At 34.6% G+C, this 19,436-nt stretch overlaps 1 protein-coding gene and 1 pseudogene across 2 annotated transcripts; one reads left to right on the top strand and one right to left on the bottom strand.

Annotated features, from left to right (window-relative positions):
- Positions 1 to 2,825: 2,825 nt before the first annotated feature.
- Positions 2,826 to 5,778, top strand: LOC141492409 (AN1-type zinc finger protein 2A pseudogene; annotated as a pseudogene).
- LOC141505127 (major urinary protein-like) lies at positions 4,745 to 18,585 on the bottom strand. Of its 2 annotated transcripts, none has more exons than XM_074210665.1 (7): positions 18,467 to 18,585; positions 13,822 to 13,955; positions 11,531 to 11,601; positions 9,673 to 9,780; positions 8,133 to 8,234; positions 7,889 to 7,933; positions 4,745 to 6,782 (listed from the first exon to the last, which is right to left on the bottom strand). In XM_074210665.1, the coding sequence occupies exons 1-6, from the start codon at positions 18,533 to 18,535 to the stop codon at positions 7,911 to 7,913; spliced, it is 507 nt and encodes a 168-aa protein (XP_074066766.1). In that variant the 5' UTR covers positions 18,536 to 18,585; the 3' UTR covers positions 4,745 to 6,782; positions 7,889 to 7,910. The 2 variants fall into 2 exon arrangements, with proteins under 2 accessions (XP_074066766.1, XP_074066765.1); XM_074210664.1 differs by lacking the exon at positions 18,467 to 18,585 and adding an exon at positions 15,313 to 15,731 and having other exon boundaries at positions 4,749 to 6,782.
- Between the last annotated feature and the right edge of the window lie 851 nt (positions 18,586 to 19,436).

Below are 19,436 nucleotides of genomic sequence, written 5' to 3'. Positions count from 1 at the left end.
TATTTGCATGAGGGTGAGAGAGGAGTATAATCCAGTTCAAGGTTTGTCAACCCAGACTAGGTTCCAACAAACCAGGAGTAGGTATCAGTGCAACTGAATTGGTGGCAGCAGTGGCACCTCTCAGCTCACAGACACAGGAAAAGTCTGTCACACCAGAGTGAGAATGGAGAATAGTCCAGTGCAGACCCAGTTACAATAAAGCAAAAACACACCTAGGGAGTCACTAAATCAGCAGCAGCAACAACAGCAGCTTCTTCTGGGATTTTTCAGCCCACCAAGAGTAAGGGGGGTCAAACAACTCAATGGAAGGAGACAGGGGTCTCTTTGCTGGCACTGAGGGAAGATTCTGTTGTTTTTCCCACAGTTGGATACTGGTTGCAATCTTGGGTGGTCATTCCAGAATGAGAAATAACAGTGGCATACTAGAGCTTTTAGATACAGGGGAACAGGGACCTTAATCACAGTTCAAGGGCAGAAAACAGTGTTAGTGATCACTCATGAATTAGAATATATTTCATGAAAATAATCAACACACCTCTCCTTAGAACACACATCTTGGAAGGACTGAAAGCTTAGAGGTCCCATGAACTGTCTCTGAAAAGAGCTGTACAAAATTACTGAATTTGGAGCAATGCAGCCTCTACTCTGGAACTAGAATCCTTAACAAAGAGTTAAAAGTCAAGTAATAGTTTGGAAATATTAGCAAACAACAGAAAATAATTTCTGATCATAAAAAGTTATTTTAGTGACAAAGAAAATCAAAATACATGCTCAGAAGAAAATAACAAAGCCAAAGATAAAATATTCAAGAAAATTAAGAATTGGTCTCATGTTATGAAAGAGATCATAAAATATTTTGAAAATCAAGTAAAAGAGGTAGAATAAAATGGGGTAGAAAAATGAGAGAGATGCAAGAAAATCATCAAAAATGAGCCAACAGGAGACAGCTAGGTGGCACAGTGGATAGAGAACTGGCCCTGGATTCAGAAGGACCTGAGTTCAAATATGAATTAAGAAATTTAATAATTATCTAGCTGTGTGTCCCTAGGCAAGTCACTTAACCCTATTGCCTTTCAAAATTGAGCCAACAGCCTAGTCATCAAATTAAATTTATTAGTCTACTTGAATGGTATAATCAGTTCTCAATAGTTACCAATAATACATTAATGTTTCAATTTTCCCACATTCCCTACAATTTTTGTCATTTTAATTTTCTGTGATATTAGTCAATTTCATAGGTTTAAGGTGATTACAGAGAGTCATTTTAATTTGTATTTCTCTATTCAAAAGTAATTTGGAACATTTTTTCAAATGACTATAGATAGATTTGATTATTTCATCTGAAAGTTATTTGTTCATATGTTTGATCATATAGCCATTGAGGAATGAGTGGAATTTTTATAAATTAGACTTAGTTATATATTTGAGAAATAAAGCATAAATCAGATACTTATTATAACATTTTTCAAAAAATGATTTACTTAAGGAAATGGGGTTAAGTGTCTTGCCAAAGGTCACACAGCTATGTAATTATTGAATGTCTGAGCCTGGATTTGAGTCCTGACTCCAGGGCCAGTGCTCTATCCACTGCGCCACCTTGCCACCCCTATCCCCCCCTCTTTTACCCTGTCCCTTACCCTGTCCAATGTTTTGCCTCAGCCTGCTCCCTCCCTTAATCCAACTTTGCTTCAGTCATTCCTGCCTTTCTCATTTCCTTTTCCCCTCCTGTTTTTCTGTAAGTTAAGATAGATTTCTATACCCAACTGAGTGTTTTTGTTATTCCCTGTCGAGTCACTAAGGGTCAAGCATTTTCCCCTCATTTGTCCCATTTTTTACTGCTCTGAAAAACTCTTTCATTCCTATTTTGTCAGAGAAAACATGTAATTGGAAAAATAAAATATTTGGAAAATACATAAGGAAGAAAAAAGAGGAACAGAGATAAAGTTTTTATTAAGGATAAGTGGACTGATCATAAATGACAATAAAGACAAAGCATAATTGTGCAATTCATTTGTTTCTACCTTGTAGTTTTTAAACTGACTTTTAAAATGGAAATTATAATTTAAAAATGTCCAGCAAAGAAGGTAATAAATATCTGTATTATTTCTAGTGTGTTCCAACACCCCCAAAAGGCATGTGCTATTGTTATCCCCATTTAATAGATGAGCAAGCTGAAGCAGACAAAAGGTAAATGACAGTACCAGATTATCTGAACTCAAGACTTTCTGACTCCAATTCAGGTACTTTATCTACTGTGCCATCAATTGCGCCTAGGCAACTGATACTGTAGATAAATAAAGGATTAGTTTAGTAAGAAGACATCTAAGCTATCTGTTATTCACCCAAGTCATCTATCCTAAATTAATTACATTACCAGGTTCTGAAAGGATGGGTGGATATGATTGTTGAGTCACTGGTAGTGGTACTTGAAAGACTATGGAAAATAGCTGCAATATCACATAATTGGAGAAGGGCATATGTCCTAATTGCCTAAAAAGGGGAGAGAATAAGGTGTGAAATTATGGAGTGGTGAACTTGACTTCTATTCCTGAGAAAATTCACGGACATGTTATGAAAATGATATCTGGTAGATATCTAGAAAGGGAAGCAGCAATTATGAATCCTGCAAGACTTCCTAAAGAACAAGTCATGTTATACTAACCCCATTTCCCTTTTTTCCAGGATTCCCAAATTAGTAGATGAAGGAAATGCTGTGAATATATAGTTTACCAGGATTTTAGGAGAGCTTTTGATAAAGGCTACCATGCTATTCTTGTAGAGAACAAAGAAAGTTACATAACAGAATCAGAGAGATTCAAAAATAGATGGCTAAATGCAAAGAGAAGGTATTGAGTTCCATGTCAATATGATAGGAGGTCTTTGGTGGAATAGCCCAGGGATCTTTATTTGAATCTATGCTGCTTAACATTTTCATCAATGATCATGAGAGAGGTATAGATAGTATGCTTATCAATGTTTTAGATACCAAAAAGATGAGGGAAAATTAACACAATGTATAAGTCAGGATCCAGAATTTTAGAGATAAATGGAGTCCTACACTAGAGTATAAAATTCAACCTGACAGGTATTAGACAGTTTAACTGTTCTGAAAAAAAATATATTTAGTTTTTTTTTTATGTATTACAAGCTTAATATGAATCTATTCCAAGTTGTAGTCCCTTAAAAAGTAAATGCAATTTTTATTTATATTCAGAGGACCATGACTTCCCTGGAATAGGCAGGGGGAAGTCCTACTGATTTCTGCAATTTTTATACATCATTTGGTACAATGTGTTTAGTTTTAGATACCATAGTAGAAGTTGGAGATTGGTAATCTGTAGAATGTATGGAAGATGTGAAAAAACTTGACATATAAGTATTATTTGGAGGAATAGATGATGATTAGTCCTGAGAAGATAAGAGGAGGAAATAATAGATGTATGCAAGTATTTGAAAGGCTTTCATATGGAAAAGAAATTATAATTATTTTGCTTGGTCATAGAGGTAAGAATCAGGAATAAAATTGGATGTTAAAACTGGAAAATGCTTCCTAACAGAAACTTCCAAAAGTATCATGAGCTTCATCAAGAAATGGTATATCAAGTATATTTTAGAGGGATAGTTCTGGACCATGTGATCTAAGAAATTAAACTTCAGTGCTAATAAATAAAATTTCTTAAAGAAGGCCAACCCTATGGCAGCTAGGTGGTGCAGTGAATAGAGCACTGGCCCTGGAGTCAGGAGGATCTGAGTTCAAATTCGACCTCAGACACTTACTAATTACCTATGTGACCTTGGGCAAGTCACTTTACCCCATTGCCTTGCAAAAACCTGAAAAAAAATGTCAACCCTAAAGGCCAACACTTCAGAAAACCTGTCGGGGAAATATATAATAAACACAGGGCTTGTTTTTAATGAATGAAATAAAGAACACTTTTAAAGAACTCACTATATGCTAAAAAGTGAGAATAAAAATATAAAAATGGAGACAACCTCTGCCTCTTTAACTTTGGGTGTTCTGGCTCAAGATTTATACCACCATAACTTGAATGACTTTTTTAAAAAGAGAAAACAACCCAAATCTAAAATAACTAAATCTAAGATGGGGCAAACAGCAATACTCCCAAAGCATAAATCCTTTTATTAATGACATCATAAAGTTAAATTACTTTGTGCTTTCTCTCATTTGTCCTAACTACCCAGTCTCTATCCTTCTCCTGTGTGCCAGGCTAGTCAACACAACTAACCTGACTGATTCACATTTCAAGTTCTAGCTGTGCTGTCTTCCACTTGGTCCTTTCATGAGAGTAAGTCAGACTAACATTCTTTCTCTTCCCAACACACACAAACTATAACAAGTAGGAAATACAATTCCTGTTCAGTCATACCGCAAAAAAAAAAATGAAATTCTGTGGGGGGGGGAAGATGGGAGAGTGCAGATCTGGCTAAATAGGAAGATATTTCCATGTCTGAGGGAAAGGTTCTTAATTAACTTGTGTTAAATTTTTTCAAGAACTTTTGTTAAAAGACAGGGAAACTAACTAGGCTTTCAGAGTCCCTAGTTCATGAAGGACAAGACTCGTAAGTCTCAAGATATATATATATATATATATATATATATATATATATATATATATATATATATATATATATGTATGTATATGTATATATATATAGGCATGTATGTATATGTATATATGCATATATATACATATATATGTATATATATATATATGAACACTATGACAATAGAAAGAAAAGTTCCAAACTATGAAGAGTACTCTTTGAGACAAGTATCCCACAAGGGTTATGGGAATGGAATGAGCTCAAAAACAAATAAGAATGAAAAGACGAAGTAGAATACCCAGCCAGCTTTTTAAAAATTGAATGAAAAATGAATGTCCTCCTTCATGATACTTCTAGATTTTCTTGCTATGTTAAATTAAGTGTTCCTACTTTGAACAATTTAGTATGTCATTTCTTTGTGTAAATTGTATCTACTGAATAATTATTAAGAATAAAGATACCGAATAGTTTTCCCAGGTGAATTTCCGAGCGGGGTTAAGTAGCGGCCCCCGAGCCGAGAGTCACTTGGTGGCGGTGCTTGCAGCCCATCCCTCGGCATTTCATTGGGAGCAACTTTGCAAGTGGTTTCTGTGTCACTAGCACTGTTTTTTTATACAATTGAATTTCCAGACTTGGGAAAGCACTGTTCTGAAAAAACCTGCAAACAACTGGATTTTCTTCCATTAATCTGTGATGCATGTGACAAAGTATTTTGTAAACATCATATTCAGCTGGAGCAGCATAAATGTACTGCTGCATATAAAAAGGATGTGCAGGTCCCAGTGTGTCCACTTTGTCATGTTCCCGTCCCAGTAGGAAGGGAAGAAATTGCAGATGTTGTGGTTGCACAACATATGGATAAAAATTGTAAATATAATCCAGCTCAGGAGAAAAAGATTTTTGTACACCACTTCTCAAAAGAAGGATGCAAGAAGAAAGAAATTTTCAAGCTGCTTTGTGACCAGTGTAATGACAACTTCTGTATTAAGCACAGACATCCTTCAGATCATAACTGCAAAAATAATGGTCGTTCCATCTCCAAAGCAGGGTATGCAGCTATAATGAGAGCTTCTGAATCATCTGGACCTTCAAACAAAATACCTTCCACTTGGCTAGCTCAGAGATTAAGAGGAAAACAAAAGAGTTGATGATCATTTCACATTCTTGGTCTCCAACCTGGCAATGAATGGTTCTGTGCATTTTTATATTGTTATTTTGTGGGCTTTCCCACAAAATTTAGATTATTTATTACCTTTTGTTAACTTTTACTTGAAAACATTTTAACATTTCTCAGGGATAATTGTAAAATTTTTCATTAAAAGTTTGTTTTAAATAGGACTGGGACAAGTGATCAGATTCTACTCCATTTGGTTAGAAATAAAAATGATGCCTTTAAATTATAACTTTGCACATTATATATATTCTATACATTTTAATTGTAACTTTAATTTATAATGTGAATTATAACTTAGTCTTGGGGTACATTCTTATTATAGCTTAAATTTAAAGTTGCATGAAGAATGCCATAAATAGCTAATTGTTTCTGGTGGCTTTATGTCTCTTAAAATCTATTCTTGAGCCAAGGTACTAAGAATTCTTGTACACTTACATGTTTTTTAATAAACTTGCCAAATTTAAAAAAAAGAATAAAGATACCATTGGAGATATGAGAGCCAGTTCTGGGAGAAGGGTTCTAGCACCTTTGAGAGTAATCACCACCCTAAATATCCAACCTGAAGTCCTACAAGTACCAATCAGGTTGGGCTAATGGGGCAAAGAAAGGTAAGCCACAGTGACACTTGTAAAGAAAAACTCACTGAATAAATAGGTGCTGTATGAACATTAATTACTATTATATAAAAGCAACAGGCATGAATAGCATGTATAAGGTAAAATTCTGTTGGATGTCTTTTGATGAATTCCCACAAACTTGGCAATAAGTCTTCCTTCAATTGTTCTGAAATCTCTGCCAGAAATACCTCTCCCAGATTCCCAAGCATATTTGGAGCACAATGTGCTGGATTGATCATTTATTAGATATTTACAGGCAAGAATTCTGCCTATTATAAGACAGGGCAGGGAATACAATAAGAACTCCTAGAAATTTGGGGGAAAGAAGAGAAAACCACTAGAAATTTTCATCATTCACATAAAAGTTCTTTGGAGGAAGGTGGAGAAGTTTGCAGAAACACAAGTATGTTTCATCCTAGGAATTCCTGTGAAACAGTAAAAAAAAATCTTTATATAAGATCACACAGTACCTTAGGAATTGGAAGCAGGAGTAGATCTTAGAACAAAGATAAAAATATCACATCCTGGGGGGAATTTTGACCCTTAAGAAGGTAGCTAGGGAAGCATAGACTTCAGGAGATTCAATAATATCATCTGTGGTGAATGGAAATTCCACTGAGAATGGAATTTGATAAAGATGAAAAGTAACAAGAATAAAATTTTCATTCCTATAACCCCAGGCTAGGAAAAAAATGACAGATACCTTTAGGAGGATGAGAACCACAAAAATGCATCTTGAATTGGATGGTAAGATTTAATGAATTATATAGAATAGATTACAAATCTCTAGATTGTCACTCTAATCACCATCACAAAGAAATTAAAATAGACCTTAGGTAGAAGAGAATGTGAATAATGCTCACTTCAAGAACTTGCTTTACCAGAAAATATCAAGATGGCCAAAAAGAGGTAAAACACTGCTGAGGACTTTAAAAGCAACTGAAAACTATTAGGGTCTTCCAAAGTTGATCTATAGCATTCCCACTTTATGCAGTTGAAGTCCAGGGTAACCTGCTGTGGTTTTCTAAATAAATTTGACTCTCAAATATTAATCCCTATCAAAGGTTAACAAGTTTTCAAATCTAAATGCTTGGCAAAAGTCTGATTTTCTTCCTGTTATGAGAAAATGAAATGTTTTCTCCACTTACAAACTCAAGAACAATTACAAACTCAGGGAGAAAATAATTAGAAAAACCAAAAAGCTTATCCAACCTAAATAATTTAATCAATGTTAGAAGATTATAATAATAGGCTCTCTTTTAGACATCAAAGAATTGTATAAAGATGATGTTCTTGGAGGAAATATTGTGCAAACTAATAGAATAACCCCCAAGGAAGTTTAATAATTTCTTAATCCTTGTTTATGTATAAATATCCTGGTCTTTCTCTGCTCTGGGTAATCATCTTGTATAGATGCCCTCCACCTATAGATTTTGTGGTAAATTATGTGATACATGTCTATCTTGCATTTCTATTATTTAATTTTTACCCTAAATTATTGTTTAATATCCCCAGGTCAAAGTTTACAAACCTGCATGCCAATATGAAGTCCCTTATCTAAGTTCCTCACATCGATCTGTTAAAACAAAGCAAGAAAATGATGATTCTCAGACATGAATCCTCAGAGATTTCTCTAAGTATCCCAGAGGAAAGGGAAGAAGATTGTCTGGGTGAGGACAAGAGGAACCAAGAGGGATGTTTCCATTCTATGGAATTCTCTTCTCTTGGTCATATAGGGAAAATGGAGAATAAAAGACAGAGATGAACAAATTTACCATTATTGGACAAGTCTCTAATTTGATCCTTTCTAATTCCAAATTTTTCACATATATCCCCAAATTTCTTCTTTATTTCATCTGATAGATCTGGAGTCCGGCCTGTAATGAAGATGAAAGTGAGGAATGGCTGCTGAGTCTCACACTGCTCACTTTCAACAATACATAGAAAAGGATGTAGCTAGAGGAATGTGGGGTGCAGATTACAGAGTCAGGGTTCCATATCTTTCATTTGGGTGACAGCTAATAATTTTGTGAATTGAAACCATCATATAACTCCAAATTTGTTGTGACTAGTAATAAAGGATTAAAGATGCTTCCCTACTGATTATCAATAAGTTATTTACCAAGTATTTATAACATGCCTATATAATGACAAGCATTATGAGGGAAATTAGCTATGCAAAAACAAATTAGTTTGCTCTTTCTCTCAAGGAGTTTACAGTCTACTGGAAAGAAACATCTTCACAAATAAATAAATACAAGTGTGATGAGGGGTTACAGGATCCAAACATCTATTACAGAAGAAATTTGAAAGTTAAATATAAAGTTAACTTTTAGGGGGGAAGAGCTGGTAACATCTCTAAAGGACACTACACTTAAGATGAGCCTGAGAGAGATTGGGAGCTATGAGGAGCTGGTCTGGGATGTCAGGGCAGTGTGATTCAACATGGAAGAGACATACAGGATAGTATTGTATTGCTGAAATCATTTGGATTCCCAAGATTTAAACCTCTGATTCCCCCTTCTCCACATTCCCTTGATCTCTCCCAAGGAAGAGTTTATTCTTCCTAAAGTTTATTTCTATCTCTTAGGAGTTTTGTCCATTCTGTTTACCTGAATTTAAAATATTATTTTATGATAAATATGATTAGCCATTCCATTGCCATTTGTTGTTCAGTACAAAATGACAAAAATGAAAAACCAAGGGGGGAAGAGAAATAGATTTAAAGGTTGAATATTAAATCAAAGCCCTTCACACATCATGTCTTTATTTTCGTAGCTAGGGTGAATAGGAAGAATAACAGAGAATAATTAATTTATATTTAACATTTTTCAGAGCAGAAAGAAAGAAAAAATTTCTACTGGGACCTCTCTGTCTCCCTCTATCTCTCTGTGTGTGTCTCTGTGTTTGTGTTTCTCTCTAGCTCTATTTCTCTTTGGATCTCTCTATCTCTGTCTTTCTGTCTCTTCTCTCTCTCTCTCTCTCTCTCTCTCTCTCTCTCTCTCTCTCTCTCTCTTCAATTAATTGTGTCAAATACAATTCCAGGTATAGTTATGAAGACAAAAATAAGTGGACCCTGGTCTTAGAAAGGTTGAATTCTTCTGAGGGCTCCAAACTGCATTCAGTAGTTACTGAAGAAAGCTGAACATGGATAGTTTGTTGTTATGAAAAGATCTCTCTCCTTCCCCACCAACAATGATTTCAGGGATTGCATACACTAGTCAATCACAATTTAGAGCACCCACTGCTATACTTTTTCTTTATTACTTTTATCACAAAAAAAGAAAGGGAAGAGTATTGGAATAGAATACATACCATAGAGTTCTGCCCAAATGATCACTTCTCCATTTTTGACATTGTTCAAGATAAATATGACATGATTAGAGTCCACACTTTGAATGGAAAAATCATTCAGTCCATCATCTGTGAAATCATCAAAGGATCAGGTCAGAATTTTGAAATTAGAGGAACAAAAACATGAGTCTTCATGCAAAGTCTCAACCAGGATTTTCTAGAAACCTTAATTCCATCATAACATCTACCTACCATACCAACCAAACCGCATTTTTGTTGACAGACCTGTGCTTTTGTTAACATTCTTCCTATCTGCTTCTAGAGTCATAAAATGTTAGAAATGAAATGAAATATTGAGTCCAAGTTTCTCACTTCATAGATGGGGCAACTGAGACCAAGGGAGGGCAAAAGACTTGTGCAAGGCTACCTACATTTCAATCACATAAGGGCTAATCAGATTTCTCAAACTCTGTAAAGAAGTGAAATTATCTGAGTTTCTGATCTATTTTGCATGGTAGAGGTATGATGACATTAAATCACAATTGTGGAGGGATATCTGCAAAAAAGGCATTTTTGATGGGTCTTCTAGGAAGGCAATGAGATGATGGTATAAAGTTAGGAAACTCCTGGAACTTTTTCTGAAAACAACTTTGAATGAAGCCTCTAAACAGATTCTAAAACAACAAAACTCACCCAAAAAACAGTGAAACAACTTTTCATCAAGATGTCTTGGGGGCAGTTAGGTGGTGTGGTGAATAAAGAGCACAGGCCCTGAAGTCAGAAGGAACCTGAGTTCAAATCCAGCCTCAGACATTTAATAATTATATAGCTATGTGACCTTAGCCAAGTCACTTAACCCCATTGTCTTGCAAAAATCAAACAAAAAGGGTGCTAGATGGCTCAGTGGATAGAGCACCTGCCCTGGAGTCAGAAATACTTGAGTTCAAATCTGGCCTCAGACACTTAATAATTACCTAGCTGTGTGGCCTTGGGCAAGCCACTTAACCCCATTGCCTTGCAAAAACTAAAACAAAACAAAAAAAAAGCAGAAAAGCAAAAGAGAGTAGCAATCTTGATCACAGATAAAGAAAAACAAAAATAGATTTAATTACAACAGATAAAGAAGAAAGGCATCATAAAGCTACAACTAGAAAAAAAGATTTGAAATTTTGTGAAATACTTCTTAAAATGCCAATCAATTGAAGAATGACTGAATAAACTATTATATATGAATATTATGGAGAACTCCTGTTCTATAAGAAAACATGAGCACTTGACTTCAGAAAACCCTGGAAAGACTTTCATGAATTGATGTTCAATGAAGTTAGCAGAACCTAGAGAACATTGTCCACATTAACACCTTTAGATAATCAGCTATGATGAAAGCAACTTCTCTCAGCAGTTCAGTTATCAAGGACAATCCTTAGAGACCTGTTAAGGAAAATGCTATTCACATCCTGAATGCAGAAGCAAATAGCATACTATGCTCAATTTTTAAAATTTATGTTTTATTCTTTCTTTTCATAAATTTTTCCCCTTAGTTCAAATTCTTCTTTCACAACATGAGTAATATGGAAATATGCTTTAAAAATGATTGTATATATACAACCTGTATCAAATTGTTTGCTGCCATAGGGAGTGGTATGGAAATGGTGAATGATAGGAAAAAAGTAAAACCCAAAAGCATGAAAAAAGATGAATGTTGAAAATTCTTTGCATGTAATTAGAAAATAAATCGATAGATGCACAGATACACCCATACACAAAGAGAGACATTTTTGTATAGCTTATAACCAACTATTTCTTTGTTAATTACTGGGATTAATAAATCCACTTCAGAATAATACTGAAAAACAATGAGATACTCCTTTATACTTACATTGTACAAGCATTTTACCACCTTCTCCAGTGAAAGTAGTCACAGAAAATTGAACACATTTGCCATTTTGCCTGGAAATAAAAATTAGGATTACAATCACATTTCATCTTTGCAAAGGAAATTTTCCTAGGAATACCCATTTTAATAAATTTTAATTTTTATCTATAAAATGAATGCATTTTTCATTTCTTACAGGTTTTGTGATCAATGCTCTAAAATGACTTATAATTTCTCTGAAAGAATTAAATTCAATTTGCCATTTTAGAAATTGCTGAATATTTTAAGTAAATTTGAATTCTTTGAAAATATGGAATCTCTGATGTGGTGGATATTATGATTTTTTTGCATTAACCAGAATAGCTGATAAGAGAAAACTCTCTCTTTGGTAGTCTGCATAAAAATACTTTTGAATAATCGCTAGACTTTCCATAGGCCAACTGAAATTGGCTCTGTGTTCAAATTCTGATTCTTCCCCTTATTAAACATGTGGCCTTGGGCAAGAAAGTCTTTTCACCTTTATAAGAGTTAGAATTCACATATGTGCAATAGGGATATTAATATTCTGCATTATCTCATAAACTCATGGAGAAAACCACTATGTTTTCAGAAAAAAAGACAGGACAAGGAAGAGTAAGAGTTTGGTACACCTAAAAACATCAATTACCTAAAAAAAAGAACTTGGTATTTGACAATAATTTCTGGGAAAACAGGAAAATTATCTAGCAGAAATCAGGTTTAATAGAATGTTATACTGTAACTCAAAAGGATAAATGATTTAATATTATTTGTCATAAAAATAATAAGAATTATCTTAAGTAACTTTCACTAATATAATTATAGGAAATTGAAAAGCTTTTGCTTGAGCAAAATGAAATAATTAGAATGAGAAAGGAAGTAATCAATTGGGAAGAAAATAAACCTTTTGAATTGAATGCATCTAAGTTTAATATATTCAAAATCTATAGGTAACTAATAGAAATATATGCCTTAAAGCTTTTTCTCAAAAGATAAATAGTTGAAAGATATAATAATACTAACAACTGACATTTATCAAGTGTTTATTTTGATTCAGGTACTGTAATGTGCAATTTACCTATATTACCTTATTTGATTGCCACAATAACCTTGAAAAGTAGGATCTATTATTATTATTATTCTCAATTTACAGAAAAGGAAACTGAGACAAACAGAGGTGAATTAACTTGTCCAGGAAGATGCAATGACTATGTCTCTAGAGTCAAATTTGAAGTAATGTCTTTCTGTCTCCAGTTCCTGTGTTCTATCCACTCGGATACCTAGAAGGTCTGAGTGTAAATACAGACAAAAATTGTTTGAAAAAAATTACAGTGTTAACAAAGGAAAGGATGTGCCAAATCATTAATAATATTTTATCCTGCAAATTGACAAAAATGACCAAAATATTCAGGTATGTAAATGAGGATAAAAAATGAATAGACTTTGAAGGTTCAGAGTTGCCTTCAGAAGCTACTGAAGGTTTTCCAAACTCCAGGCCCAACTCTCTATCAACTATACCATCTAGCTGCTCCATAAAGCTCTGGCATGGCATGGCATTTATTCCTTTGATTATGTCAATATGCTGCAATCAATGCCATTAATCATTGAACAAAAAAATGCTATTTTTTGGAGCTACATATTCCAAATAGTTTGGAAAGCCATTTGAAAATATGTTAAGGAAGTGACTAAAATATCCATACACTTTGATCGAGAGATCTCAAGGCTAACCATATAAGTCAAGGATTTCAGTGAGTAAAAAGGTCACACTTGAGAAAATATGAATAGTGCTTTTTGTAGTAGAAAAGAATTGTAAGAAAAGATTATGCTCCCCAACTGGGTAATGGTTAAATAAAGCACTACAAATGTGTGAGTTAAGTGAGTGTCTTCTTTCTTTTCTCTCACTCAGTTTTTTTATCTTTTTAGCGAAGTGGCTTCAAGTATCCTACTTCTACCACAAAATGGAGACTGATGACTCAGGGTGGTTTAGAACAAAAAAAATGGTAGTTCTCCTCGGTTTTAATTAAAAATATCCTAACTTCATATGAAAATAATTTAATTAATATTGTCCCTTTTCACTGCCCACAAGCTTCATGTTTATGTATAGCCTATTATTTTTTTTCTTTGAATAGTTACCTTTAATGTTCATAAAACCAACCACCTCCTTGGAATTTCATCACTAATTAATTCCTGGCTCATCCTGCTTAGTTATAGGATCCCACAACTATAACCCAGTTATGATCTCTACTTCCATAAACATCAACTGACATAGCAATTACCTTTTGAAGAAGACTCCACTAAGAATACCATCATGTTCACTGATAGTTTTTATAAACATCTCCAGGTTACCTCCATTTTCAATCTTAGATGTCACATTTGAGGCCAATGCAATAGTGAACCACTCTCCAGTCAACTGTGCAAAAAATTTTAGAGGGGAACAGAAAGAAGGCATCCAAAAGTCATTTAAGCCCATAGTCTTTTTTGAGGTAGGAAGAACTATAATCCAAAAGTTTCATTTCACAAAAGAGGAAATACAGGCCTCAAAGCTGAAGTATTTCTTAACCCCATTCCTATCTGATTCACACACTATCTTCATGGTATAGCAATAAGTCAATAATGCTTGGAGTTAGGAGATCTGAGTTCTTTCCATTATTTTGATACTAGCTCACAGTGTGACTTTTTTTTTAGATTTTTGCAAGGCAAACGGGGTTAAGTGGCTTGCCCAAGGCCACACAGCTAGGTAATTATTGTCTGAGGCCGGATTTGAACTCAGGTACTCCTGACTCCATGGCCAGTATTCTTTCCACTGTGCCACCTAGCAGCCCCTGCAGTGTGACTTTTGATGAATTATTTAGCCTTTCAGTATCCTGGTTTGTGTATTTATCTAATGTGTCTAGTTATATTTTCATTGTTTTTTTTCATGACTTTATTGAACTGATGAAATTATTTTCTCTTCTTCTCACTATACATCCTGGTCTTAGATCTAACTAAGAATTTCTTCAATTATTTGAGGAAAAAGGAGGAAAAATTGCCACAGGAACATGGAAGATCTCTACAAAGGTCCTTACAGTAATTCTTCCTTATTATTTATGAAAGACATGTTCATTCTCTGACTGTAAACATTTATGCTCCTGAAGGACTCTCTCTCCTTCTTCTCTACCTAGATGTGAGATAACTCCTCATCACAGATTCATGAATCATCAAATCCAAGCACATATACAAAATCCCAACACCTATATAAAGTTCCTGTCTGAATCATATCAGGCAAATTAGTGTAAAATGGAGGTCACAGAAAATGAAATTTGTTGGTATTTATCATGTCATTTAATAATGTAATCATAAGCAGAGAGCATAGATTGCAGTGTGAGGTTTTCTAAAAGAATAGAATCTCAGGATTTCAAAACCTTACAATAAGAAAAACTTTTAAAGTCATTTCAGTGCAACCTTTTCTTTCTAGATGGATTAGCATTCTTTGTGTTTATGCTGAGAAGAATGAGAGTTTAGGTCTATTTTTATTGTAATTATTTTAAATTTTGAACATAAGCACACACTCATATAATTTTATATTTTCTGCTTCCTTGTGTCATTAGTAGGCAACACAACTATTAGGAAGAAAAACTTTGAATGAAAAGATACAAATACATTTTTTCCTTTCAGTTTCATAGCCTAATTTTGCTCTGTGTCCTAAGAGGTTCTGTTTTCCTTGTCCACTACTTGCAAAGCTTTGCCAAATTACTCTTTCAATCTGTTTCAACTCTTGTTAATTTTACCTTTCCTTGGTATTCCACATTGTTATCAAGAGCCTGGAGACCAGATAATAGGACCAGGCCTACAGTCAGTCCTAGAATCTTCATCTTCTCAAGATGTTATCTGGTGTTTCAGCCCCAGTTGAATGTGTGAGATTTCTAATGAATACTTGGAGTTCTCTGGTCATCTGCCTTTATATGTCATTCCAGGGTAAGTTTGCTGATGATGTGGCACTAAGGGGACACTAATCTTTCAAAGTTTACTTTATCCAAAATCATTGTCAATGATTAACTTGCTAGCCAAGGGCAGTTTACAAAAGTGTTTTGATTTTGACAATTATGAAGTGCAAATTTCCAGGATCATTAATGTTTTTTTCACCTAGCAGTTCATAGTATATATGAAAGCCTCTTTGAAACATATGAAGCTTAAATTTTTAAACTTATGAAAAGGAGATGGCAGAGACTATGCTTCCTCTTCTGGGTAAGAGATATGACCTCTTCTAAGAACTTCAGCTAAAGCCAGAAGAAAGAATAGAAAGAAAGACCAAAATCTGGTAGATAACATCACCAATTCAGTGCCAGCAGTATAATGTCCAGTTCCTGTATTGCCAGTAAGGAACAATGCTCAACAAAGACTATGTACTAAACATACATAGCTGGAAGAGAATGGACTCAATGGGAGCCTGGAAATGATTAAGGCCCTTGGAAGCAGCATATTGACATCTCCAAAGAATATAAAGGTCATTCCATGTCAAAGCTTTCTGGAGCACCTAGGTAGTACAGTGAATAGAGTGCTGAGCTTAAAGCCTAGAAAACCTCAGTTCAAATCCAACCTCAGATAATTCCTATCTGCGTGACCCTGGTCAAGTCACTTAACCTCTATTTAATGCATGAATCCCTAATAAAAATTAAAATATGATCTTCTGGAGAAGGAAATGACAAATCACTGAAATATCTTAGCCAAGACAAACCCATGTTCAGTTGGTCCATGAGATAATGAAGAGGCAGACATGAATATAAAAAATGAACCAAAGACAAAATAGTGCTTCAAGACTTGCAAAGCACTTTAGATATTATCTTATTTAATCATTACAAAAACCTTAGGAGTAGGCACTAGCATTATCCTTATTTTACATATGAAGAAACTGAGACCAAGACTTGCTATTAAGTTTCTGAATCTAGATTTGAACTCAGATCTTTCAGATGCTAGAAACAGCACTCTACCGAACCAGTGAACTGCCACATATTCTTCATCTTTCTGATCTTCTGAATGTATGTGCTAGAAGTTTCCCTTCTTTCCACCAATTATATATATATATATATATACATATATATATATATATATATATATATATATATATATATGTATGTATGTATTATTAAGGAAAAGCAAAAGCTAAATTTATGGGAAAATATAGTAATTTTCACTTTTTAAATTAAAAATAACATTGATATACTTTGATTTTGCTTCACAAAAAATGTCACCAGTTTTCAAATATATTTCTGCATATATCCCATTAATTTCTTTTTTTCTTAAACAGTTGCCCTTGATGTTCTTAACACCAACCACCTCTTGGAAATTTCATCAGTAATACTTCCCTGCTCATCCTGTTTGGGTTAAATATTCCCATAACTACTGCCTAGATTTTGTCCCCACTTCTATATACAACAACTAACTGAAGTAGCATTTACTTTTTCATGAAGGTTCCACTAAGATTATCATCTCCTATAGCAATATACTTTACATACTTCTCCAGGGAACCTCCTTTTGCCATCTTATCTGAATGATCTTATGCCAATGCCACAGTGAACCACTCTTCATTCATCTGTGGAAAAGACAAGAGATGTGATGAGAATTGAAAAAAGACATCTATGGTCACATAGGCTCATAGTTTTTTTAAGCTGGGAAGAATCACAGTCCAAAAACCCTAGTTTTACAGGTAAAGAAACAGGCCTCTAAGGTGAAATATATCCTTTTTTTTAGGTTTTATTGCAAGACAATAGGGTTAAGTGGCTTGCCCAAGGCCACAGAGCTAGGTAATTATTACGTGTCTGAGGCCAGATTTGAGCTCAAGTACTCCTGACTCCAGGGTCAGTGCTCTATCCACTGCATCACCTAGCCGCCCATGCAGTATATCCTAACCCCAGTCTCATCTGGTTCACCTACTACTATATTCATAGTAGAGCAATAAGCTCATAATATTAGGAGTTAGGAAATCTGAGTTCTTGTCTGTATTGTTACTACCTACATGAATTTTGACAAGTTATTTCACCTCTCAGAGTCCTGATTTGTTCGTTTGTCCAGTGGGTCTAAGTGTATATTCACTGTGAGTTTCAAGGCATCATTCTAGTGATAATTATACTATCCATTTCTCTTACTTTGTAATTTGAACTTAAATCTGACTCATAGTTTCTACAATTATTTGGGAATTAGAGAGAGAAATTGCCACTGGTACAGGGAAGATCTCCTAATAGTAACTCTCCCTTATTACTTTTGAAAGACTTCATTCTCTGATTCTAATCATTCAAAGAACTAAGGGATTGTCTTTCTATTCTAGTCTAGTCTACCTGGACATGGGATAACTCCCTATCACACAATTCAAGAGACATCTAATCCCAGTATATGTGTAGAAGCAAAGTCCTTCAAGTTATTATCCTATCAGCAAAAATAGTTTACATGGAAAGTCACAGAAATGCAAACTTCCTGGGATTTATGATCTCTTTTACTATACAATTAAAACAGAGAGTATAGATTTCAATTACAGTTTTTTGTGTTGGAGTGACATGTCCAGATTTCAGCATTTTAGAGTTAGAAAACTCTTAAAGATAGATCATCTTGTGCAATCAGCACAAACTATTCTATGGCTTTACATAGTGATGAATGGCAGATTGAATCCATCCTTATGCTAATTATTTAAAAGAAATAGGGTATGAGCTTACACTCATATGTAATTTCATAATTTCTTCTGACCTTAATCATTGCTAGACTACAAAGATATTGGAAGGAAAACCAGTGAGAAGACACAAATGTTCATCTCTTTCTTTCTACTTCAAAGACTATTTTTGCTCTATTCTGCCCAAAGAAGTTCTATTTTTCTTACCCATTACCCTGAAACCTTTCCCGGGTCACTCTATCAGCCTGTTCCCATTCTTGCTCACTTATCAGATCTGAATTTACCTCACTGCTATCTTGGGCCTGGAGGTGACAGACCAGGGCCAGCCCCACAGTCAGCAGTAGAATCTTCATCTTCTCAAGGGTTCATCTCTGATGCTACAGCCTCAGCTGAATGTGTGAGGATTCTGATGAATACTCTGGGCTCTCTCTGGGCAGCTGCTTTTATACCTCATTCTGGGGTAGGGTGCTGATGATGTGGCACAAAGGGGACACTAATCCTTCAAGACTACTTTATTCAAAGTCACTTCCCAGTAAATAACTGCTAGCCAAAGATCCCAAGGAGGGATTAATAAAATACTTTATGACAATAAATATTTGAAAATTCTGAGATACAGATCTCCAAGATCAACAACCAGTGAGTGTTAGGTTAAGCCAACTTCTTCAGATCAATTCTATGTCTATCCTGGATTCAGAAAATATAGGTCCTGTGATTTTTTTTTTGTCCTTGTGACAGTCAGGTAATTAACTTCTCAGAAAGGATTAAACTGAGTTCACCATTTTAAAAGGTGCTGAAATTTGCCTCCAAAATACCTAAAGTACAAAATAAAAAAGAAAAGAAAAGAAAAAAGAAAAGAAAAGGAGAAAACTCATTTTCTCACAGGCATGGTATCAGAAAATCTGAGTGTCCCATACAGTGAATAATCAGTTTAACTAGAATTGTGTTAAAAGGAATGCTATGATTAAAAAAAAAATGCAAGGATGACCTAGCTCCAACTAGTGAATGGATCTAAAGGGCAGCTGCAGAGAAGAATACATGTCTTATCCAGTCATATATACTGTTTCAGGATCATCATGGAGCCCCTTTTACAAAATACAAGTCATTGATATTATGGGATTGGGGTATTAGGGATCTGTTCCCTGATCAAACTAAAGCCAGAAAGGTTCTCTAGATGCTGGAGTTCTGGGAGGCATGTAGAACCCTCTTACTGTGTAAACAGTTAGCTGGTGTTGTGTGACTTTTTATTTCCCTCTA

Source organism: Macrotis lagotis, chromosome 1 (genome assembly GCF_037893015.1).
Source record: "Macrotis lagotis isolate mMagLag1 chromosome 1, bilby.v1.9.chrom.fasta, whole genome shotgun sequence".
NCBI classification, from domain to species: Eukaryota; Metazoa; Chordata; class Mammalia; order Peramelemorphia; family Peramelidae; genus Macrotis; species Macrotis lagotis.
Note: the sequence above shows the minus strand (reverse complement) of the source record. Positions and strands in the feature narration are given on the sequence as shown.